The sequence below is a fragment of the Rhinichthys klamathensis genome, unplaced genomic scaffold, assembly GCF_029890125.1.
Source record: "Rhinichthys klamathensis goyatoka isolate OS25496 unplaced genomic scaffold, OSU_Roscu_1.1 h1tg000446l_1, whole genome shotgun sequence".
Classification (NCBI taxonomy): Eukaryota; Metazoa; Chordata; class Actinopteri; order Cypriniformes; family Leuciscidae; genus Rhinichthys; species Rhinichthys klamathensis.
Genome location: NW_026606941.1, coordinates 1,322,975 through 1,343,723, shown reverse-complemented (window position 1 = coordinate 1,343,723; position 20,749 = coordinate 1,322,975). Strand labels below are relative to the sequence as shown.

General features: G+C 43.8%; 2 protein-coding genes across 2 annotated transcripts; one reads left to right on the top strand and one right to left on the bottom strand.

Annotated features, from left to right (window-relative positions):
- Positions 1 to 12,153: 12,153 nt before the first annotated feature.
- On the top strand, positions 12,154 to 14,685 carry LOC130071523 (interferon-induced protein 44-like). Its single transcript, XM_056236387.1, has 7 exons — positions 12,154 to 12,634; positions 12,723 to 12,774; positions 12,925 to 13,120; positions 13,235 to 13,387; positions 13,510 to 13,681; positions 13,983 to 14,083; positions 14,180 to 14,685. Exons 1-7 carry the CDS (start codon positions 12,154 to 12,156, stop codon positions 14,363 to 14,365), a joined length of 1,341 nt encoding a protein of 446 aa, XP_056092362.1. The 3' UTR covers positions 14,366 to 14,685.
- Positions 14,686 to 15,369: 684 nt separating this feature from the next.
- Positions 15,370 to 20,749, bottom strand: rabgap1l2 (RAB GTPase activating protein 1-like 2). Its single transcript, XM_056236389.1, has 8 exons — positions 20,542 to 20,749; positions 19,927 to 19,995; positions 19,673 to 19,783; positions 19,465 to 19,569; positions 19,280 to 19,363; positions 19,125 to 19,196; positions 18,806 to 18,997; positions 15,370 to 15,822 (listed from the first exon to the last, which is right to left on the bottom strand). Exons 1-8 carry the CDS (start codon positions 20,650 to 20,652, stop codon positions 15,604 to 15,606), a joined length of 963 nt encoding a protein of 320 aa, XP_056092364.1. The 5' UTR covers positions 20,653 to 20,749; the 3' UTR covers positions 15,370 to 15,603.

The following is a 20,749-nucleotide window of genomic DNA, read 5'->3' as shown; positions in this document are numbered from 1 at the left end:
TAAATTGGCCCTATTTGAAATGCAAAAACAAAAAATATTCACACTGGTGTGTAGGTAAAAAAAAAAAAAGAATATAGGCTATTACTAAATGACTGCTGTCTGGGGCCTCAATACTTGCATGTTATTTGTGAGGCTTTATTTTTTACGCTTTTGGCGCTATAGCGAGCGATAATAAACTTATGCTTATAATGTGTCTTTCGGAAGAGCATTGTAGCCGGAACTACTTCTCTCTGTGTACGTCTATGATGAGTCACGCAGGTACTGGGCTATTCCGCAGCGGCAGCGATCCGAACTAGTGTAAAATAGTCCCAAATGTAAACACCTATTATAGGTGTACCATAGTGGTTCAGGATAAGACAAAAACACGGATTGGAAAATGGAATCATGGTGAACTCGCTCATTATATAAATTTCGCTCATTTATTTAATGCTCATTGCTCAAAACTTTTCAAAATATGACGCGACCCCCCACAGAGCTCGCTGAGGCCCCCTTGTGGGCCGCGACCCCCCTGTTGGGAACCGATGGTCTATGATACTGAAGAGACCCATGTGAGTTTCAGGCTGTGTCGTTTTAGTCAAGAATGCTGGACCAGTCAACCACATGCAATGGGGAAGGTCAGCTGCCGAAACTGATCTTGTGGCATGGTCGGCAGGGTTTTGATCGGTAGGTACGTATTTCTACTGCCCAGGGCATGTAAATTTCCGTATCCTTTGCACTCTGTTGTTGACATACACATAGAATTTCCTGTATTCATTACAAATGTAAGCTAAGACGACCTTACTGTCAGAATAGAATGTTACAGCATCCAGCTTGGTGTCAATCTCATCTTCAATGGTTTCAGCTATTTCCACAGCTAGAACAACTGCACACAGCTCAAGTCTTGGGACAGAGATCTCAGGTCGGGGAGCTAGTTTAGCCTTACCAAACATGAAGCAAACTTCTACATTACCGCTCATATTGGTAACCCTGATGTAAGCAACAGCTGCAATAGCACTTGTGGAAGCACCACAGAAGAGACACATCTCTTTGCCTTGTGTTTGACAGAGAAAGATAGTAGCATATGTGCAGGGAATTTTAACATACCCAAGCTTTTTTAATGAATTTCTCCAAACCTTCCATTCCTTATATTTCTCATCAAGCAGAGGTGCATCCCAGTCACAAGACCCTGTGGTAAGCACTCTGAGCAGAAGTCTTACCTGAAGGACGACAGGTGCAGCAAACCCAAGTGGGTCAAACAAACTGTTAATCGTTGACAGAACCCCACGTCTGGTGTAAGGTCTCACCTGGTCTGCAACCTGGAAAATGAACATATCCTCAGACAAATCCCAGCTCACCCCCAAACTTCTGTGAACTGATGGGAGGCCAGTGCTCAGATCTAGATTCTTTAACTCCTTTGCAAGGTCCTCTGGAGGAAATGCTTTCATGACTTCCACTTTGTTGGAGGCAATCTTGTGAAGATGTAGATTAGACAGAGCCAGCATTTACTGGGTGGCCTTGAGCATCTTGATGGCTTTCTCTTCTGTGGGGAGGGAGTAAGGCCATCATCCACATAAAAGTTCCTTTCCACAAGATCCTTGCCTCTGGTCCATACTCTTCTTCACCCGAGAGGGCAGCTCTCCTGAGCCCATATATGGCAACTGCTGATGACGGGCTATTACCAAAAACATTCACTCGCATCTGGTACTCTAATACAATTCAATTCATTCAATTCAAACTTTATTGTCATATTCACAGGAAACAGTCGTCACACAGTACAATGAAATTCTTATTCTGCAAATCCTCCCAGCAACATCAGACATCAATTAAGACACACATAAATAACAAGTGACTAGACATCAAGGAGACATAAATAAAGTGCAAATAAATAAAGTATGCAAAAGTAGGTTGTCAGCAGTTCACTCCCATGATCCTCTGTCTGTGTGCGTATGTGTGATTGTACACGCATACATACAAGGTGGGGGGGATCGTTTACACCTCTCATGATCAGAGGGCAGTTTGCCGTGTTGGAGGAAGGGGCATTGGGTAAGTACCATTCACAAGTCTGATGGCCTGTGGGTAAAAACTGTTTTTTAATACCTTGTTGTTTAAGTCGTTGTTGTCATACCAAAGGAAGCGTAGAAAGTTCCGATGCTCTTTTATGACCACGAAGGAATGGAACATTTGCTGGATATCAGCCATCACTGCCACGTGTTCCTTCCTGAACCGGAGTAGAACCCCCAAGAGACTATTGTTTGCATTAGGCCCAGTAAGGAGGACATCATTTAATGATACACCTTCATGTCGAGCACTAGAGTCGAACACTGCTCTTATCTGGCCAGGCTTCTTTGGATGGTACACCCCGAACATTGGCAGATACCAGCACTCTTCATCATTCTGTAATCGTGGTGCCAACTCTGCATGCCCATTCTCAAGTATCTTATGCATAAAATCAACAAAGTGCTTCTTTTACCTCAGGGTGTTTTTTTAAGCTTGCGAGTCAGTAAAGTGAGCCGGTTTCTGGCCTGAGCCTTGTTATTAGGGAGGCGTTGCCGTGGGCTACGGAACGGAAGTGGGGCAACCCAGCTATTTGACTCATCCTGATGGAACTCTCTTTCCATAATCTTCAGAAAGGCAAGGTCATCCATAGAGGGACCTGGTTTGTCGTCATTCTTTATGTTGCAGAAAACAGATTCACCTATGGGACATTCATCATGTATGGGCAAGCTCTGTGACTCATCTCTGTGGCTCATCATGACAGTTGAAACGGTCCTTCACATGCATACTGTTTGGACATGGGCTCATGTAGCTGGGACGCCCATTTCCTAAAATATGAGTTTTGAAAACATCCACTGGAGAAGGCTTGTGAGCTCCATTAAGGCATACATCTCCAAATATCACCCACCCAAGGGCCAACCTCTGAGCAAAGGGAGCATGTTGTGGTCCATTGCATTGCTCCAGCACCTTGTGCGCCTGAATGAGATCTCTTCCGAGAAAAAGCAGAATTTTGGTCTTGGGATCTAGACATGGAATTTTGGAGGCAACTGATCTTAAGATGTTGTGGTATTGTGCTGCCTCTGGAGTAGGAATCTTTGCTCTGTTGTTTGGGATGAGGTTGCATTCAATGAGTGATGGAAGAGCAAGGCATGTCTTTTCATCAAAGGACTCCACCATAAATCCTTCAGCTCTACGCCCTTCAGCCTCTGTGATACCTGCACACATCCTAAGTGTGTAAGGTGCTGCATTGTCTGCAACATTAAACATCTCGAAGATGGCCGATCTCGCCAGAAGGCAATTGTTTGTGTAAGGTCTATGTCACAAGATAAGCTTTGTGACCGAAAAGGAATTACATGGACTTGACACACATGCACACATCACTACCTGATTATGCCGGCATTTACCATCTTTTAAATCAGAATGGTGTTGTGTAATTGTTTTCCCTATTTGAAATGAGTCTGATATATGTATATATATTGTCTGCTTGCTCCAACATGTTGTTCAATTCAATTATTCCTTTTTAGAAGAAAATTTCACAACCCAGTTAATTGCAGTCAGAATTACCTTTTATTTCTTACGAATTCCCCCCAAAACTTTGTTTGGGCTGTTGGCCATCTAGTCTCATGCTGCACCATCAAACAGACTGTATGATTCAAACAGGTTTTTGTAGCATTAGCATAGCCCTAATTGGACTGATCCATTTGTAGTTTTGTCTGGGGGAGGGGGAATAGCAGCTAAACAATTTTTCCTTTTCATTTCCTTTTTTTTTGTTATGTTTTCTTCTGTGTGTTGTTAAGTACCCATGGGTTTACACAGTGTTATTTGTGAATGTATGATGTTTCATTATTTTTATTTTTGTGTATAATGTATTGTGTGTTTGGTACCTGCTTGTTCATTTGGTACAGGCCGAGGGTGGAGTTAGCCCATATAAATAGGGAGCTATAGAGCTTATCAAGTCAGTTGTGGTTTGTTTAAGGCCAAAGGCAAAACCCTGTTGCAAATTGGACCAAATTATTTGGTGTAGCCGTTTTTGCACATTGTTGCAGTATTGTTTGTTTGTTTGTATTTCAGTATGTGACCATGTACATTTTTTTTTCATTTTTCATCATAATAAACGAATCGGTTCCCTAACGTAACCTCGGTTCTCTCTAGATGAGGGAACGAGTATTGCGTAAGCTAGCTTACGCTGCGGGAAAGATTCATATTTGCTGAGAATTTGAAGCCAAAAAATTATTTCATAATTTGTATCCATTGACAACGCAGTTCCTCTGCGGCAGACCTTGAGCAGGCTAGCTAGCGGCTCATTGGTTTGCTCAGAGAGAACTGCTTAAGCCTATGGGAGAGCGGGGCTGAACCCGCTGCCAATGAGAAGCGCCCGCGCGCTCATTGCGTCATGGCCCGCCAGAATGGGCGTGGCTATGGTGTATATAACAGTCTCTCCCAGGCTTATATGTTGATTTATTTCAGCGTGAAGCGAAACGCTAGTAGCGCAAGCACGGCCGGGAACGCAATACTCGTTCCCTCATCTAGAGAGAACCGAGGTTACGTTAGGTAACCGATTCGTTCTCTTACGAGAGGTTCTCTCGTATTGCGTAAGCTAGCTTACGCTGCGGGAACACCTGGTCAACGCCGTGCGCGCTATGAATCCACTCATGAATCCCGGGGAGATACCGGGGGATTCTTAACGTGGAGTGAATGTAATATGAGGCCGGCAGAGCGGGCACATGAAGTGTATACATAAGCATCTAAGGGGAGCACAAGGGGCGAACCGGTTGTGTGAGGGACTCCCAGTAATGCAGCTTCTTAGGGAGCTGATCGTTAGACGGCTAGTACTTTTGCCTGCAAGGCGGGAACTTCCAAGTTGTAAAATCTGACAAAGGTGGACGGGGAGGCCCATCCCGCGGCCACACAAATGTCATGAATGGAAATTCCACAGGACCATGCCCACGATGAGGCCATGCCTCTAGTGGAGTGAGCCCTGATGCCCAGAGGGCAGGGCAGGCATTTAGATGCGTAAGCAGAGGCAATCGCGTCCACTATCCATCTAGACAGCGTCTGTTTTGAGGCGGCCAGACCCTTGGTGCGCCCCCCAAACGACACGAAAAGCTGCTCAGCGCGTCTGAACGCGGCAGCGCGCGTAGTGTACAATCTCGGGGCCCGCACCGGGCAGAGGAGATTGGCGTCGCGCTCACTATCGGATGAAGGTAGAGCCGATAGGGAAATAATCTGAGCCCTGAACGGGGTACCAATCGCCTTCGGGACATAACCATGCCTAGGTTTGAGAATGACGACAGAATCATTCGGTCCAAACTCAAGACACGCGGCGCTGGATGAGAGCGCGTGAAGATCCCCCACGCGTTTTACTGAGGACAGAGCCGTCAAAAAAACGGTTTTGAGCGAGAGGTATTTTAGGTCCACAGACTCGAGCGGTTCGAACGGGGGTGCTTTCAAAGCTTCGAGAACTATAGAAAGATCCCAGATAGGAACCGAAGGGGGGCGCGGAGGGTTCATCCTCTTAGCTCCCCTGAGGAAGCGGATGACTAACTCGTCTTTGCCCAGGGACTGAGCGCGTCGGGGTTCAGTGAACGCCGCGACGGCTGCCACGTAAACCTTGAGAGTGGAGGGGGACCTGCCCTTGTCCAGCATCTCTTGAAGGAAAACAAGCAAAGACGGCACCTCGCACGACCGTGGGTCCAGATTTTTGTCGGTGCACCATTTTGAGAACACAGACCATTTAGATGCATAGAGCCTTCTCGTGGAAGGTGCTCTAGCCTGTATGATAGTGTTTCTTACTCCCTCTGGCAAATCGACGAATAGTCGTTGATCACCCATGCATGGAGCGCCCAGCGCTGTGGATGGGGGTGCCAGATCGTGCCGCGAGCTTGAGAGAGGAGATCTGCTCTGACTGGGATGGGCCACGGGGCTGTCTGTGACAGCTGAGTGAGCTCCGGAACCCAAGTCTGACTCTCCCAGCGCGGGGCTATGAGGAGCACCGAGTGGCGTGTGTCCCTGATCCTCTGAATTACCTGCGGTAGCAGAGCGATCGGAGGGAATGCATAGAGCGGGCGGCGAGGCCATTCCTGGGCTAGCGCGTCCTCGCTCCTTGAAAAAAATATTGGGCAGTGAGCGTTCTCCTCTGACGCGAAGAAGTCCACTTCTGCTCTGCCGAATAGCCGCCACAGTATTTGGACCGTTTGTGTGTTCAGGGACCATTCTCCTGTGGAGATGAAGTTCCTGGACAGTATGTCCGGACCGTCGTTCAGATGGCCCGGCACATGCGTCGCTCTGAGCGAGAGCAGGCGGCTCTGAGACCAAACTAGAATGCGGTGTGTCAGCAGGAAGAGATTCCTGGATCTGACACCGCCCTGACGGTTGAGATAGGAGACCACAGCCATGTTGTCTGAACGGATCAGGACGTGGTGTCCCCGAATGAGCGGGAGGAAGCGCGAGAGCGCGTTCTCGACCGCAAGCATTTCCAGACAGTTTATGTGCAAGGGGCTTTCCTGAGTCGACCAATGGCCGAAGGCCGGTGAGCCCTCGCAGACCGCCCCCCAACCCGTGTTGGATGCGTCTGTCGAGATGACCTTTCGGCGGGAAAAGGTCCCCATCGTGACGCCTCGCCGAAACCATTCTGCTACTGTCCATGGCTGCAGTGCCGTGAGACATGTCTGCGTAACCCTGATCAGCTGGCGGCCCGTGTTCCACGCGCGGTGGGGTACACGGCTTTTTAACCAGAGCTGAAGCGGGCGCATGTGCAGAAGGCCCAGCTGAAGCACAGCGGAGGCTGAGGCCATGTAACCCAGCATCCTCTGAAAAGTTTTCAGAGGTGTGCGGGTGCCCATCTGAAAAGAGGCGGCTAGTCGCTGAACACTGCGCGCGCGCTGTGTAGACAGGCGAGCCGTCATTGTGACCGAGTTCAAATCTATTCCTAGGAAGGAAATCGATTGACTGGGTTGAAGGGATCTCTTTGTCCAGTTGACAGAGAGGCCCAGCGTTTTCAGATGGTCGAGGAAAACTGCGCGGTGCGACAGAAGCTCTGTCCGTGATTGAGCCAAAATCAGCCAGTCGTCCAGATAATTCAATATGCGCAGCCCCTGGCTCCGCAGGGGGGCGAGCGCCGTATCCATACACTTCGTGAAGGTACGGGGCGCCAGGGATAAGCCGAACGGGAGAACGGCGTATTGATAAACATGACCCTCGAAGGCGAAACGTAAGAATGGCCTGTGACGGGGATTTATCTGGATCTGAAAATAGGCGTCTTTCAGGTCTAGAGAGATGAACCAGTCCCCCTGGCGCACCTGCGCGAGGAGTTTCCTGATAGTGAGCATCTTGAACGGTCTCTTCATGAGCACTCTGTTCAAAAACCTGAGATCTAAAATCGGTCTGAGGCCGCCGTCTTTCTTGGGAACCAGAAAATAACGGCCGTAAAACCCCGACTCGGTCATAGATGGCGGGACTCTCTCTATAGCGCCCTTTTGCAACAGCGTCGCAATTTCTGAGCGGAGCGTGTTGGCGGCCAGCGGGCTGACAGTAGATCCGAGCCGAGCGCGCGAACGAGGCGGGCGGCGGCGAAACTGTAGCAGATAGCCGTTCTTTATAATGCTTAGCACCCACGGGGAAATGCCTGGAATGGCTTCCCACGCTTTGGAGCATGTGGCTAGTGGCCGAATGGCTATATCGCCCTGATTGCTGCACATAGCGGGCTGGACACAGTGTGTGGGCGCGCTTTGAATGTGTGTGGCAACGGGACTTACACTCAGAGAGAAGTCTATGGGCCGTGAAACAGAGCGAGCAGAGAGGGGACATGCGCATGAGCTCGTGGGCGTGTTTATGTTCTCTGATACTAGAGCGGGCTGTGCCCGCTTCATGTGGGGGGGCTCTGAGAGAGACACGGGATGTGTTATGCTTGTGTGTATGGGTGAACACATGATTGTGGGCACATTTTCTACACAACTGGCATATTTTCTCTTTTTGAGATTTCTCTGGGTAGCCGTAAAAACGGCTTTTGGTCGCTCGCAAGCGGGCTGGGACACCGGCTTGTTTGTGGCGGTAAACACTACAGCAGTCGGCGAAACAACGGGGACTGGCAGAGGGTGAATCTTTGACGGCGGTCCGGCCGCAGCGGGAGAGCGCCGTCGTTTTCTTAACTGTGCTAGGCAGACTTCTGATGATCAGGCTTCAGCGTGATCTTGGGTCGCGGACCCCGTGGGGGCGGCGGTCTGCGGCGGCTGTCAGAGCGAGAGCGAGGGCGGCCGCCCTGTCTGCGCTGGGCTGTTTGAGTCTGCGGAGGAGGGCGCTGTGGTGGGGCTCTGGCAGGAGGCTCGCGAGAGCGGCCTGCGGAAGAGCTAGCGCGGCGGGGCAGAAACAAATTCATGGCCTGAGTGGCTTTCTGGACCTCGGAAAAGCGATCGACGATCCCCGTGACAGCAGATCCAAAAAGGCCCGTCGGGGAGAGGGGCGCGTTAAGAAACGCGGCGCGCTCAGAATCTCCCATGTCGGCGAGCGTGAGCCATAAGTGTCTCTCGGATACACAAAGGCTGGCCATGCATCTCCCCAGAGCTTGTGCGGCGGCTTTAGTGGCGCGAAGGGCGAGGTCCGTAGCACTTCTCAGATCCGTGACAGCGGAGGGGGGGGTTCTACCGCTCTCGGCCCACTCACGGAGAATACCGCTCTGTAGCACCTGGAGGACAGACATAGAATGCAGCGCCGCGGCGGCCTGACCGGCGGCGGCATAGGCGCGAGCATGAAAGCTCGAGGTCGCTCTGCAAGCTTTCGAAGGAAGCGTGGGGGAAGAGCGCCATCTAGCAGAGGGCGGGCAGAGGTGGGCGGCGACCAAGACCTCAACGGGCGGCATGGCTGAATAACCTTTTTTGGCGGCTCCGTCCACCGAGCGCAGCGAGGCGGAGATATCGGAGCGGTTTCTGGCCGAGAGTGGGGCATTCCAGGACTTCGTCAGCTCTGTGTGAAGTTCAGGCAGGAATGGGGCGGCCCGGTTGCACGCGGGGGTCGAGCGCCGATGAAAAAAGCTGCCGTCCATCCGGTTCGGGGCCTGCTCGGGTGGAGGAGACCACTCGAGACCGAGGCGTTCGACGGCCTGTGAGAGGAGGCGCATTAGTTCCTCCTCTATTCCGGCGCGGATCCCCGCCGACTCTCTCGTGGATCCGAGAGATGACCATTCCTCACTGTCTGACGCGAGCAGTGAACAGGAATCCTTCTCCTCCGCGGCGTCATCGGAAGCGACAGAGCGGCCACTCGGCGGCAACTGTATGTCCGGCTGGGGCGGGGAGGGAGAGCGGGAAGCGGGAGGCGGCGGCGGCGGCCCGCATGGTTCCGCAGGGGGCTCCGGCGGCCTCTGGGCGCGGCGTTTCTTCTTCCGCGGCGAAGAGAGAGGCGGCGCGGGAGCGGATTTAGCCGCCAGAAGTCGTGCCCGCAGGGACGACAACGGCAGGCTCTCACAGAAGTCGCATCCTCCATCAGCGAGGGCGAGTTCCGCGTGCTCGAGTCCCAGGCAGAGAGCGCAAATGACATGGCGGTCTCCGTCCTCGAGAGGAGCGCGGCAAGAGCCGCAGGCGAAGCGAGGCATCTTTAAAAAGACGCTCGCGCTCTTTTAGATAATGAGAGAAGGATACAGTCGTCGGATGGCGCTAGCTTGCAGGGCGGCTGAAGGTGGCGAAGACGGCCGGCTTCTTCAGGGTCCGGGAGCTCGCTAGAGTGATGCCTTCTCGACGGCGACGGCTTTTCTCAAGTCAGCAGAAGCGTGTAGCTCGCTGAAGATGAAATCAACATATAAGCCTGGGAGAGACTGTTATATACACCATAGCCACGCCCATTCTGGCGGGCCATGACGCAATGAGCGCGCGGGCGCTTCTCATTGGCAGCGGGTTCAGCCCCGCTCTCCCATAGGCTTAAGCAGTTCTCTCTGAGCGAACCAATGAGCCGCTAGCTAGCCTGCTCAAGGTCTGCCGCAGAGGAACTGCGTTGTCAATGGATACAAATTATGAAATAATTTTTTGGCTTCAATTCTCAGCAAAGATGAATCTTTCCCGCAGCGTAAGCTAGCTTACGCAATACGAGAGAACCTCTCGTAAGAGAACCACCTTTTGGGGATCCACTGAACCTCTTCCCAGCTTCTTAAAAATTATCCTCTAAGACCACTGGGGTCATCCCTTACAGTCTATTTTGAATCTATCATCAAGTGGAACAGAGTAAAACTGAAATACAGAAAAGGGGAAAATAATTTTCTAAAGACTGGACTGTACATTAATAATTGAAACAGTTCGCTTAAGGTATAACTAAACATAATATATACACAATAATAATCTAGATGCATGTAACATCGTACTGAAAGGTCTCTATTAAAATATATTTTATCTTAAAATTACTGCCACTAATTCCAGACAAAGATGAAAAACAAGCTTCTAGTAAACGCATTAATACTTACAGACAAAGCTTCTATAAATGATTGCAAAGATGATGAAGAGACTGAGCTGCTTTAACCGTGTGACTATCAGCATCAACTGAGTAAGCAAGATGGCTGCAATTAAGGTCAGAGGTTACTCTCTCTGACAAAAACATACATGGACTAGCACCATCTAGTGGCTCTAAAAATAAACTACACTAAGACCGTACAGGTACAAATGAATATATATGACTTTATAGTCAGTATTCTATACTGTTCTCTTTCACATCTTGTTCTTGAGTATTTCTGATGAACTGTTTTGTGACAGGTACAGGAGGTGAGTGCTCAGTTTGGAGTTTCTCTCTCTGCTGTGATCCCAGTGAAAAACTACTACCAAGAACTGGAAATAGACCCTCAAACTGACATACTGCTTCTAAACACTGTTGTTCAGATACTCAGAGCTTTTTTGATGATTTTTACAGTCCAGAGGAGAGGTCTGAGTAGAGCTCAGTCTCTTTTCCTTGTCTGACCTAAAGGTGGATGCAGCCTATTATTTGTATTAACAAATTGAATCTTTCGGTTTACAGGCATAATCATATCTATTTGTTACAGTGTGTGCTTTGAGTGTTTTCCTCTCGCTGTATATGCGTGACATCATTACTCCTTTCTCCCAGTAGGGGTTCAGCTAAAAAATCGGCAGCTGGCAGCAGGAAGTAGCTGCCGTTGACATATTGGCAGGTACGGTCAGCTGTCAACGGCAGCTACTTCCTGCTGCCAGTGGCAGCTACTTCCTGCTGCCAGCTGCCGATTTTTCGCTGAACCCCCTCTCCCTTTCATCTCTCTGAGTAGCCCTATATGTTAAGGTCCTTCCTTGTGCGCCCGTGTTACTTATTTTTAAGAGCGGACGCAGCATTTGTAAATCGAATGTTTTTGGTTTCCGGTTGTCATCTGCTTTATTTTTTTAATATTGTTATTTGTTTGTGTTTTGGTCATTTCCTGTTAAGCCATTTAGAGTTATTTCACCTTCTTAAAAATTACTAAATAGATAAAACAAGATATGTATTTTATTTGTTTACCATGTGACCATTAGAGAACCGTGGACTTAATTGTATTATTTATTATCATAATAAATGTAATATAAATATTTTGGTTGTGTTTTTTATTTTTTTATTTTTTGCAGGGCAGCAGAGTTAGAGTTTAAAGATCCGAAATGTAATTAATTTTAAGATTGTTACATTTTGGTCTGATATAAGCTTTATTAGGTGTCATTACTAAACTATTTTTTTATTCGAGTGTTTTAATTATGAAACATCACATGATATCAATGATTTACCGAACCTGCCAGAACCAAACCTGCCGTGTTTATATCTATGCAAACCTGCAACGACACGTTTCATTTTCGTGACGTAGGCTGCGACGTAGGGCCTATAAGCTGCGTTTCCCTAAAAACGAAAGTAGTCTATTTCTGGGTTGGAAAAGCAAGTAGGCGATTCTGACGATTTGTTCCAACGTAAGCTGTTTTCATTATGTTTTTTTTTTTTTTTTTTGCAAGATCATTGCATTTTTAATTACATTTGCATACTTAGGCTAATATAATTTGAATTATTTGAGTCCTTTCGGATGAATTTGGGTGCATGGGGGCAATAACGTTGCTCTTTTATATATAGGCTAGAAGCATACATATTTTACAGTATATTCAAAATACTTTTAAAGGACCGTTTCTTTCTATTCCATTATAACTGAATGCTTTAAAATGTTGGTTTGATGTTTTTCAGATCATTATGAGCAGCATCATTACATCCAGCTTGACCAAATGGCAGAAGAAGAAGCTCTGCTCCTTGCTCAGCCATGACAGACTCTGCCTGCTTTTCAAAGCCAGTGTGCATGGCTACAATGTCACTACATTTCACCAAAAGTGTAATACTCAGGGGCCAACTGTTATTGTAGCTTACAATAAGTCTGGATATGTTTTTGGAGCTTTTACTAGCAAAGATTATGGTCAAACTGGCCAAAATGTTGTGGATGACAAAGCATTTCTCTTCAGCTTTAATGACAAAGAGGTTAAAGAAGATCCTCTCCATGTGTTCAGTGGAAATCCCCAGTATTCTTTCTCTGACAATGGTCCGAACTTCGATTCTTTAGTGTTTCTTTACAATAACACAGCCACTGTCTACAGTAATCCAGTAACATACAAATTCGATCCACATAAGATGCATGGGAATGACTTACAGCTGACTGAATGCGAGGTGTACAGAGTTGAAGGTTTGTATTATTTCAGATAATTGCAGAGAAAATAGTGCACCTTCAGTAATGATTGTGTGAATAACTATATGGTTTGGATTCTCACCAGACTGTGGAGGACTCTTGGAGAAACCATGGAGAAATGTGCAGTGGACCTCTGAGTGAGTGAAGCAAATTTAGTGTCTTCTAAAAGTAATTTAGATATTAATTTGGTCTGTTGTCTGTATTTTAAGATCAAGGTCTTTTACAAAATGTTTGTGACTTACTGTGTTCCTTAAGAAATTCGACAATGAAATTATTAATGTTTTTAGGAGAAGAAAAGCGCTCTTGAGCACCATCTCGGGCTGGAAGCCTTCTGTTAGCTCAGTTAAACAGGCTCGGATTCTACTGGTGGGTCCTGTTGGTGCTGGGAAATCAAGCTTCTTCAACTCTATCAACTCTGTATTCAAGGGTTATGTGAGCAGCCAGGCCAACACTGGCACTGCTGGAACCAGTCTGACTACTCAGGTAGAAATGCACCTTGATTATTACACATCTGATATTTTACAGATATTTTACATATTGTGATTGGTTATCTCTATACTGTATTTAAATTAATTGCTAAATATTTGTGCCTTGTAGTTCCGTACCTACTACATAAAGCCAGGCAGCGGTGTCAGCCATGTTCCCTTCACTCTGTGTGACTCGATGGGTCTGGAGGAGGGTTTGAACAGCGGTCTGGATGTAGATGATTTTGCCAGTATTTTGAAGGGTCACATTCAAGACAAGTATCAGGTGAGAACTTTTGGTGAAAGGTAAACATAACAGTTACTAGGTGTGGCAGATGTTTTATTAGTATTTTTAGTCTCAGTCTCACTTCTTAATGATTTAAAGATATTCTACATGTTTTTTTTTAGTTTAACCCATCGATGCCTATACAGCCAGACTCCCCTCATTTCCATAAATCTCCTGGCTTGAAGGACAAGATTCACTGTGTGGTGTATGTGATCGACGCCAGCAAAGTCAAGCTCCTCTCTGACAAAATGAATGACAAGTTTGCGGTTTTTCGAAGGAAAACCAACCAGCTGGGTGAGGGAATAACAATAATGAATTCTATTTAAATTCATTTCAAGTGACATGAGTGTATTTTGTAATTTAAATAATAGAATATTAGATTTTCAGTCTCTCTCAAGAAACTTTCTTGATGTCACTTCTTCTGTACAATTAAGACAAATGTTTAACTAGGGCTGCTTCACCCAGGTTAATGATCTCTGGGATTTTATAGCATTTAACCCTTGTGCATCAATTAAAAAAAGTTACACATAGGTACATAGAGGACAAAAATGTCCATAAGGATGCACAAGGGTTAAGGTGTTATTCTGTACTTCAGGTATTCCTCAGCTGGTTCTTCTCACTAAGGTGGATGAGGCCTGTCCCATAGTGGCAGAAGACCTGAAAAATGTCTACCAGAGCCACTATATCAACAAAATGGTACAAATGAATATATTTGACTTTATAGTCAGTATTCTATACTGTTCTCTTTCACATCTTGTTCTTGAGTATTTCTGATGAACTGTTTTGTGACAGGTACAAGAGGTGACCACTCAGCTTGGAGTTTCTATGTCTGCTGTGATCCCAGTGAAAAACTACTGCCAAGAACTGGAAATAGACCCTCAAACTGACATACTGCTTCTAAACGCTGTTGTTCAGATACTCAGAGCCGCTGAGGGCTTTTTTGATGATCTTTATAATCCAGAGGAGATGTCTGACTAGAAAGTTCTGGATCTATATTAGAATTAGCAAATCGTACCTCTTTGTTTACATTCATATTGTTTTAGGTGACAAACTCATCTTTGTTTGTGTAAGGTCTGTTGACATTTCTACTGTTCCTCTTAACATGCAAACTATTTGTGATCCAAAACATGCAATCAGATGTCTAATATTCAAAGCTTTCTTTTCAGTTTGAGAGAAAAATGTGTAGTTTAGAATTGAAATAAAGGTCTCGTGAAGTTTATTTGTTGTAGAAGATAATGAAAGAAATACATTCACATTGTACAGTGCCAACAATGAACCGTAAATGCGTTTGAAGGCAATTGTTTGTACGTGATCTAACCCTTAAAAATTACTTTTGTTTATGTAGTTAGGTTAATTTAGTGAAATTAAATTAAAAAACAGTTCATTTAGAAGCATAATATTTAGGTTAAGTTGCAAAACACTTTTTGCAGTGTATGCTTAAACTCACAGTACAAAAACTTCATACAGTCTTCATGTGAGATTGCCTTTAGAGCAACTGATATGTTGCAGTCAACTCATTGGGGCAGAAATTTCTTCCTGTCACCCATCCTTTAAGAATCCTCTCATTCCCAATGTTTACAATCATACAGATCTATCCACCTTGTTTTGCATTGCAGAAGTAAGCTAATTTCTGTGAATTTGTGAGACTTCTGGTTCATTAGCTACTAGGTAAATAACTAGAAAAATAACCAAGTGCTACAAACCAGTGTGTTTATAATTGCAACAATACATTAGAATAATATGGAATAAGAAACAGCAGTTTGCAATATCAGGCAGTATAACAATCTGTTTTGTACAGGCAGCTAAAAATAACTAGAAGCGGATGACACCAGAAGTCAGACACATCAAATTAGCTCTTACGTTAAAAAAATGCTCTGTGGTTAATGTTTTCTGCATGTGGCTAGTTGCGTATTAAATTAGTCTAAAAAGTTAGTCATGTAATTGTTTTTTTCTTTAAGACTGGTCATAACTTTTTAAAAAGAAAGTTAAACAGGTAAGTTGGTCTAGTTTGAATCTGAAAAGTAAGTCTTTTTAGATTACCCCTTGACTAACTGTTGGTCAGACTAGTTCTTAAGACTCAGTCTTAACATTGTGACTATGTTTATGCAACTGGCCCTAAGGTCTGAGAGAATAGCCTTCTCATCATTTGTGAGACTCATTTCAGGAGTGCTCTCATGAAATATTTTTCTTCTCTAGTAGGCCTATGCTCCTCTTTTTCACACTTTGGCCGCTCTCCCTTCTCGTTGGGCCCAGGAGAGCCTTCTGGTGACCCAGCTGGAATGGGGGTTATTTGTTGGGCTCCAGGCAGAATCTGACTGAGAGGAGTTCTGATGGCTGCTGGCAGCTGTCCTGAAAGAGCCCAGAGTTTTTCTGAGCCATGTGTTCTTAGCAGCCTGAAGTTCAGTCGTCACAACTGCGTTTTGGTGCTCCAACTCCTTGGGAAATCAAGATGATAAATAAATGATGAAAAAGAGAAACAATTTTAACATAAAAGTATGCATTTAAAATCATTAACATGACACTACAGTGACACTTAATAATACGCTTCAATTTATTAACGCAAGTTAATGTATTATATGATGCCATGAACAACATTTTTAACAGCATTTGTGAATGTTAATTTATAAATTTTCATTGAGTCATGTTATTCACAATACGTGAACTAATGTTTATTTATAAAACTTGAATTGTTAAAAATGTATTAAAATAGATTAATACATTCTGTAAAAGTATTGCAATGGTTTAATTTTTTTTTACATTTTTCTTCAAAATTCAAAATTACAAACATTTTAACTACCATCAACTTGGATGTTTAAGTCATTTCAACTGAAATGTTTATATTATGTTTATATGATTTTTTATAGCTTATAAAAAAGTTATTTAGATGAGTTAAAGCAATGTAAAAACATATAATTTTACACCTAATGTTATTTTTATTAATTTATTTTATTTTACTTTTCATTTTATATTTAGGCCTATATGTTTTTCTTGGTTACCATAAACACTTTCCAAGAATCAGAAATGTTTACAAATGCTGTAAAGCAATGAGTAAAAAAAAAGGTAGAAGAAAAATTAGGTCTGTCAACCTTAAAGGGTTAGTTCGCCCATTTAAGACATGAAGTTGTATGCAATCCTTACCAGCACTATAGTGCATACACACTGACCCACTCTGTTGTCACCTCCCTGGTCAGAGTTCTGGCCGCTGGAAGTTTTTCAATAAAGTACTCCCGGTTATTTTCCGGTGCCACAAAACTGTGCGTTTTTACGTGAAAAAATTATTTGCGTTTCAAAGCTTGATTAATTTACCACACAAAAAACACGCCGGTCAAAATTCATACCTCAGTTTTAATCGGCACTATTTTCTATCCATTTCTATCAATCCGCGCTGCTGTCAACTTCAACAACGTCAACAGTGCGCACGTTCCGATCAGCTGTTCCATAGTGTTTACACAATCGATTGACAACGACGTAAAAAGTATTAAATTAACAATGGTGCGAACTTGTAAATTCCCAGGCTGTGACCACAAGGATGTGCCGGGATCAAAGTTCAGATTCCATCGTTTTCCTGTTACGAATATAACTATGAGACAGTTTACCGAGCATAATCTCCATCTGCTGTTAGTCGACCTCGCCAGCAGGGGGTGCAAACGCGTGTTGTTGATTTGGCTGGTTGCCATCGGCTATTCTGCGGGAGCTAAAATATCCAAAATAAAGGATTTTCGTGTGTGTAGTGCTCATTTCAGCGAAGACGATTACATCCCCAATCAAGGAGGAAAAGGAAAATTAAAGAGTTTTGCTGTACCAGTACCACGGGTAAGCTCTTTACTAACTTTATTATCCCATGTCTAAACTGTACGGTAAACAAGCTGATGTTTAGACTCCATTATAAAACACGTGAAAAGATGTCTAATATAAAAACAGCTATAGCAGATATTGGTACAATTTGCTGAGAAAACTATTTGATTGAACACACACACAATTGAGGTTTTGTGTTGCAATCAATAACATTGTCGTTGTGCTAAAATTACTTTCATCATCTGATCCGTCTGGCATTGTGCTAAAATTGGTTTCATCATCAGAAGTTTCGCTGTTAGACATGTTGTCAGCGAGTCGCGCTATCAACAGCTGATCGGAACGTGCGCACTGTTGAAGTTGACAGCAGCGCGGATTGATAGAAATGGATAGAAAATAGTGCCGATTAAAACTGAGGTATGAATTTTGAGCGGCGTGTTTTTTGTGTGGTAAATTAATCAAGCTTTGAAACGCAAATAATTTTTTCACGTAAAAACGCACAGTTTTGTGGCACCGGAAAATAACCGGGAGTAGCCTACTTTATTGAAAAACTTCCAGCGGCCAGAACTCTGACCAGGGAGGTGACAACAGAGTGGGTCAGTGTGTATAGTGCTGGTAAGGATTGCATACAACTTCATGTCTTAAATGGGCGAACTAACCCTTTAACGAGTTAACTCATGCGATTACATTTTCCAGTTTAACTCATTACATGTTTTAAAGCAATTAACGCAGCATTCGTTTTTTCTGTCATCCTTTAGCCAGCGTTACATTATATGATCACGCTTTTCTTCATGCAAATGCGCGACAAATCCATTCAAGCGCGACAAGACAAAAGAGAACGCGCTGTGAATGTCCTGGCACACACTGGACGCATATAGGGACGACCGCCATGTCCTGAGTGAATCGAGTTCTCTTTCGCGCTCGAACGAAAAATAACACACACAATTATGGCAAAATGTCCGTTTTGTCGAGTATCTTCATAAAAGCAGTCTTTTATAAGTTAAATAAGTTCTTAAATGAACGTAAAGAATTGTGAGAGAATAAGACGCGTGTGAGATAAGGACTATATTTAATTCGTAATGTATGCAGTGCAGACTGTTTGATAACTAATACAATTTTTGTATAGGCCTATTGTTATGTATACGTTAGACGTGTAGGTAAATATGACATTTATTATGGGTTTATGTGAGGATTGTTTGAAGTTCACCTAAATTGAAAGTTGTTATATTTTTGAAGCCCAATAAATGTAAAAAAGAAATGATAGCTTTCAATTACACTGTAATGTTGAATGGCTAATTAATGTATAAAATTGGGGAGGGAAAATCCTTTTCACCCAGACATCAGTAGCTGTATTACTGACCTTCATTCATAAAAAGATGCCAAATACAAGGTTTTAAAATATACTGCCTTTATGTTGTCTCTACATTCATTTGGAGATTAACTGTGAAATTATTACATTAAAAAAAACGTGGTTTTTAATTGCGATTAATCACAGAAATAATGTAATTAATCGAGTTAATTTTTTTAATCGATTGACAGCACTAAGAAAAATATATTTTAAAAAATCTTCTGAGAAAAAATAAGAGTTCCAAGTCACATGCTTTTCATTAGACTTTTATGTCTTACTTGTATCTTGCATTTGGACTCCACCATTTGTAGCTTGGTCTGGGCTAGCTCTCTCTCTAACTCTTGGACCTGTTCTCTGAGAGAGGCCTTCACTTTCTCCTGAGCAGAGCTATCTTCACTCTCAGAGCACAGCTGAATTGATCCATCCATACTAAAGATGTGTCTGCACCGCTCACACTCCAGCATCTTGCTCTGAAATAATAAAATATATACAGCGTATTGTAGTATTTGAGAAAACTGGCTGTTTAAGGAGAAACATGATGCTACAGTAAGACTGACGGTGAAGGTCAAGCTGCTTTGAGGTCAGTTTGTTTCTTACCTTGATAACTGCCAGCTCTTTGTCTGCTTGAGCTTTCTGGTTTTCAAGATTAGCATTCAGTTGGGAACAAATCTAAAGGACGCAAGAAAATGGGCTGAAAGTTGGCATCAAATGCAACGTTTATTGAATATGTGGAGTTGTAATTGAATGTTTACCTGCTTGTAGTCGGCGATGATGTTGTTTGATCTTGTAATGTCTGACTCTGCTTTGTCCAGCTCTCTCCTAAACATCTTTTTTAGCTGTCGAACACATCAATGCATTAGACAAGGGCAAAGCATGAGCTCTCTTTCACAGAGATTGTTCAAACACTTTACTCCTCGGATCAGTGATGTGAAAGCACCTGTGAAGTCTCCTCCTCCTTTCCCCTTTTCTCCTCCTCTGTAATCCTCAGAAGCTGTTTGGTTTTTAACAGCTCCTTGGTTAATTCATCCACCTGGTCCTCGGTCTGAAAAACACACCAGATCTATCTAAACATGCTCAGCAAAATAAAACGGAAAATGAAACCAGCCTGTTGCATATGCATGATAACTCGTAATAATTTGAAAGACCTGATCTAAAGCAGTCCTCAGTGCAATCTTGCTGGTGACAAGTTTTTGTGCAAGATCATCATTTTCCTGCTCCAGACGCAAACTGGTTTCCTGAAGCATACGGTTTTCTCTCTAGAAGAAAGAAAAAGAAAAGCATTAATACCACAAATCTACAAGTATTCAATGCATGATGCAAGAGCTGTAGTTTTGTAGATATGGGTGTTGCAGACCAGGACGGAAGCTTTTTGTTTTTGTGAGGGTGTGTGATCACTTACCTCGTACCTGTCGAGTGGGTCTTCTGGCTGCAATAGGTTATCTCTTAATTTTGGCTTTTTAGATGGAACCTGTTTAAAAGAAGATTCAAATAACTTTCAGATCATATCAGGTAGCCAACGCGAATCTAAAAGGCATGAAAGGGATGTACTTTAACATCTTCTAAGTACTGATTATATAATATTCGTAGTTGCAATTTTATAGATAATTTTTTTAAATTAATTTATGTATTTAATTCATATAAATAAATTCAAGGTGCAAAAATCTTAAAGGGATGAAAGGAATGTACAGTAACATTTTAAGTACTTATGTTAAGTAATTGCAGGATTCATTTGAGCATTTTCACACTTGCAATTTTATAATGACATTTTTTATTAATTTACATTTTTGTATATATATTATACACCATGTACATATATTTATTATAATATTATATTTATGTTCGTGATCACCAAGGAGTAAACATTTTAACAATAATTGATCACAAACACACTAATATTTTTTTAAAGAGATAAAAAAAAAAAAAACATGCTGTTGTGCTACTCCTTTAAAAATTCCAGCATGCCAGCTTTTGGCAAACATGTGACAAACGTGAGGTCCAAAGTTGCTGAACTTACCACTTGTTTCGTTAGAGACTCCACCACTAGACTGGCCAGGATCTCCTCCTCTGACATTTGGTCAATAATATAGGCATCATAAGCAACAGCAATAGACACTTCTTCCATCATTTTGGCAGGTGAGTAGAACACAAGTGATCTCAAAATACGGAATAGGCTAAACACTGAACCTTTCTGGAGAAATAACAACAGGTTTGACAGGCAACGG

Excerpts from the sequence above, each read along its gene's own strand:
- rabgap1l2 (XM_056236389.1), bottom strand. The coding sequence starts at position 20,652 with ATGATGGAAGAAGTGTCTATTGCTGTTGCTTATGATGCCTATATTATT. Across the intron at positions 18,998-19,124 it reads AAGAGCTGGCAGTTATCAAG|AGCAAGATGCTGGAGTGTGA; the intron begins GTAAGAAACAAA and ends TTATTATTTCAG. Across the intron at positions 15,823-18,805 it reads AGTCCAAATGCAAGATACAA|GAGTTGGAGCACCAAAACGC; the intron begins GTAAGACATAAA and ends TGATTTCCCAAG.
- LOC130071523 (XM_056236387.1), top strand. The coding sequence starts at position 12,154 with ATGAGCAGCATCATTACATCCAGCTTGACCAAATGGCAGAAGAAGAAG. Across the intron at positions 12,775-12,924 it reads AATGTGCAGTGGACCTCTGA|GAGAAGAAAAGCGCTCTTGA; the intron begins GTGAGTGAAGCA and ends TAATGTTTTTAG. Across the intron at positions 13,682-13,982 it reads AAGGAAAACCAACCAGCTGG|GTATTCCTCAGCTGGTTCTT; the intron begins GTGAGGGAATAA and ends TCTGTACTTCAG.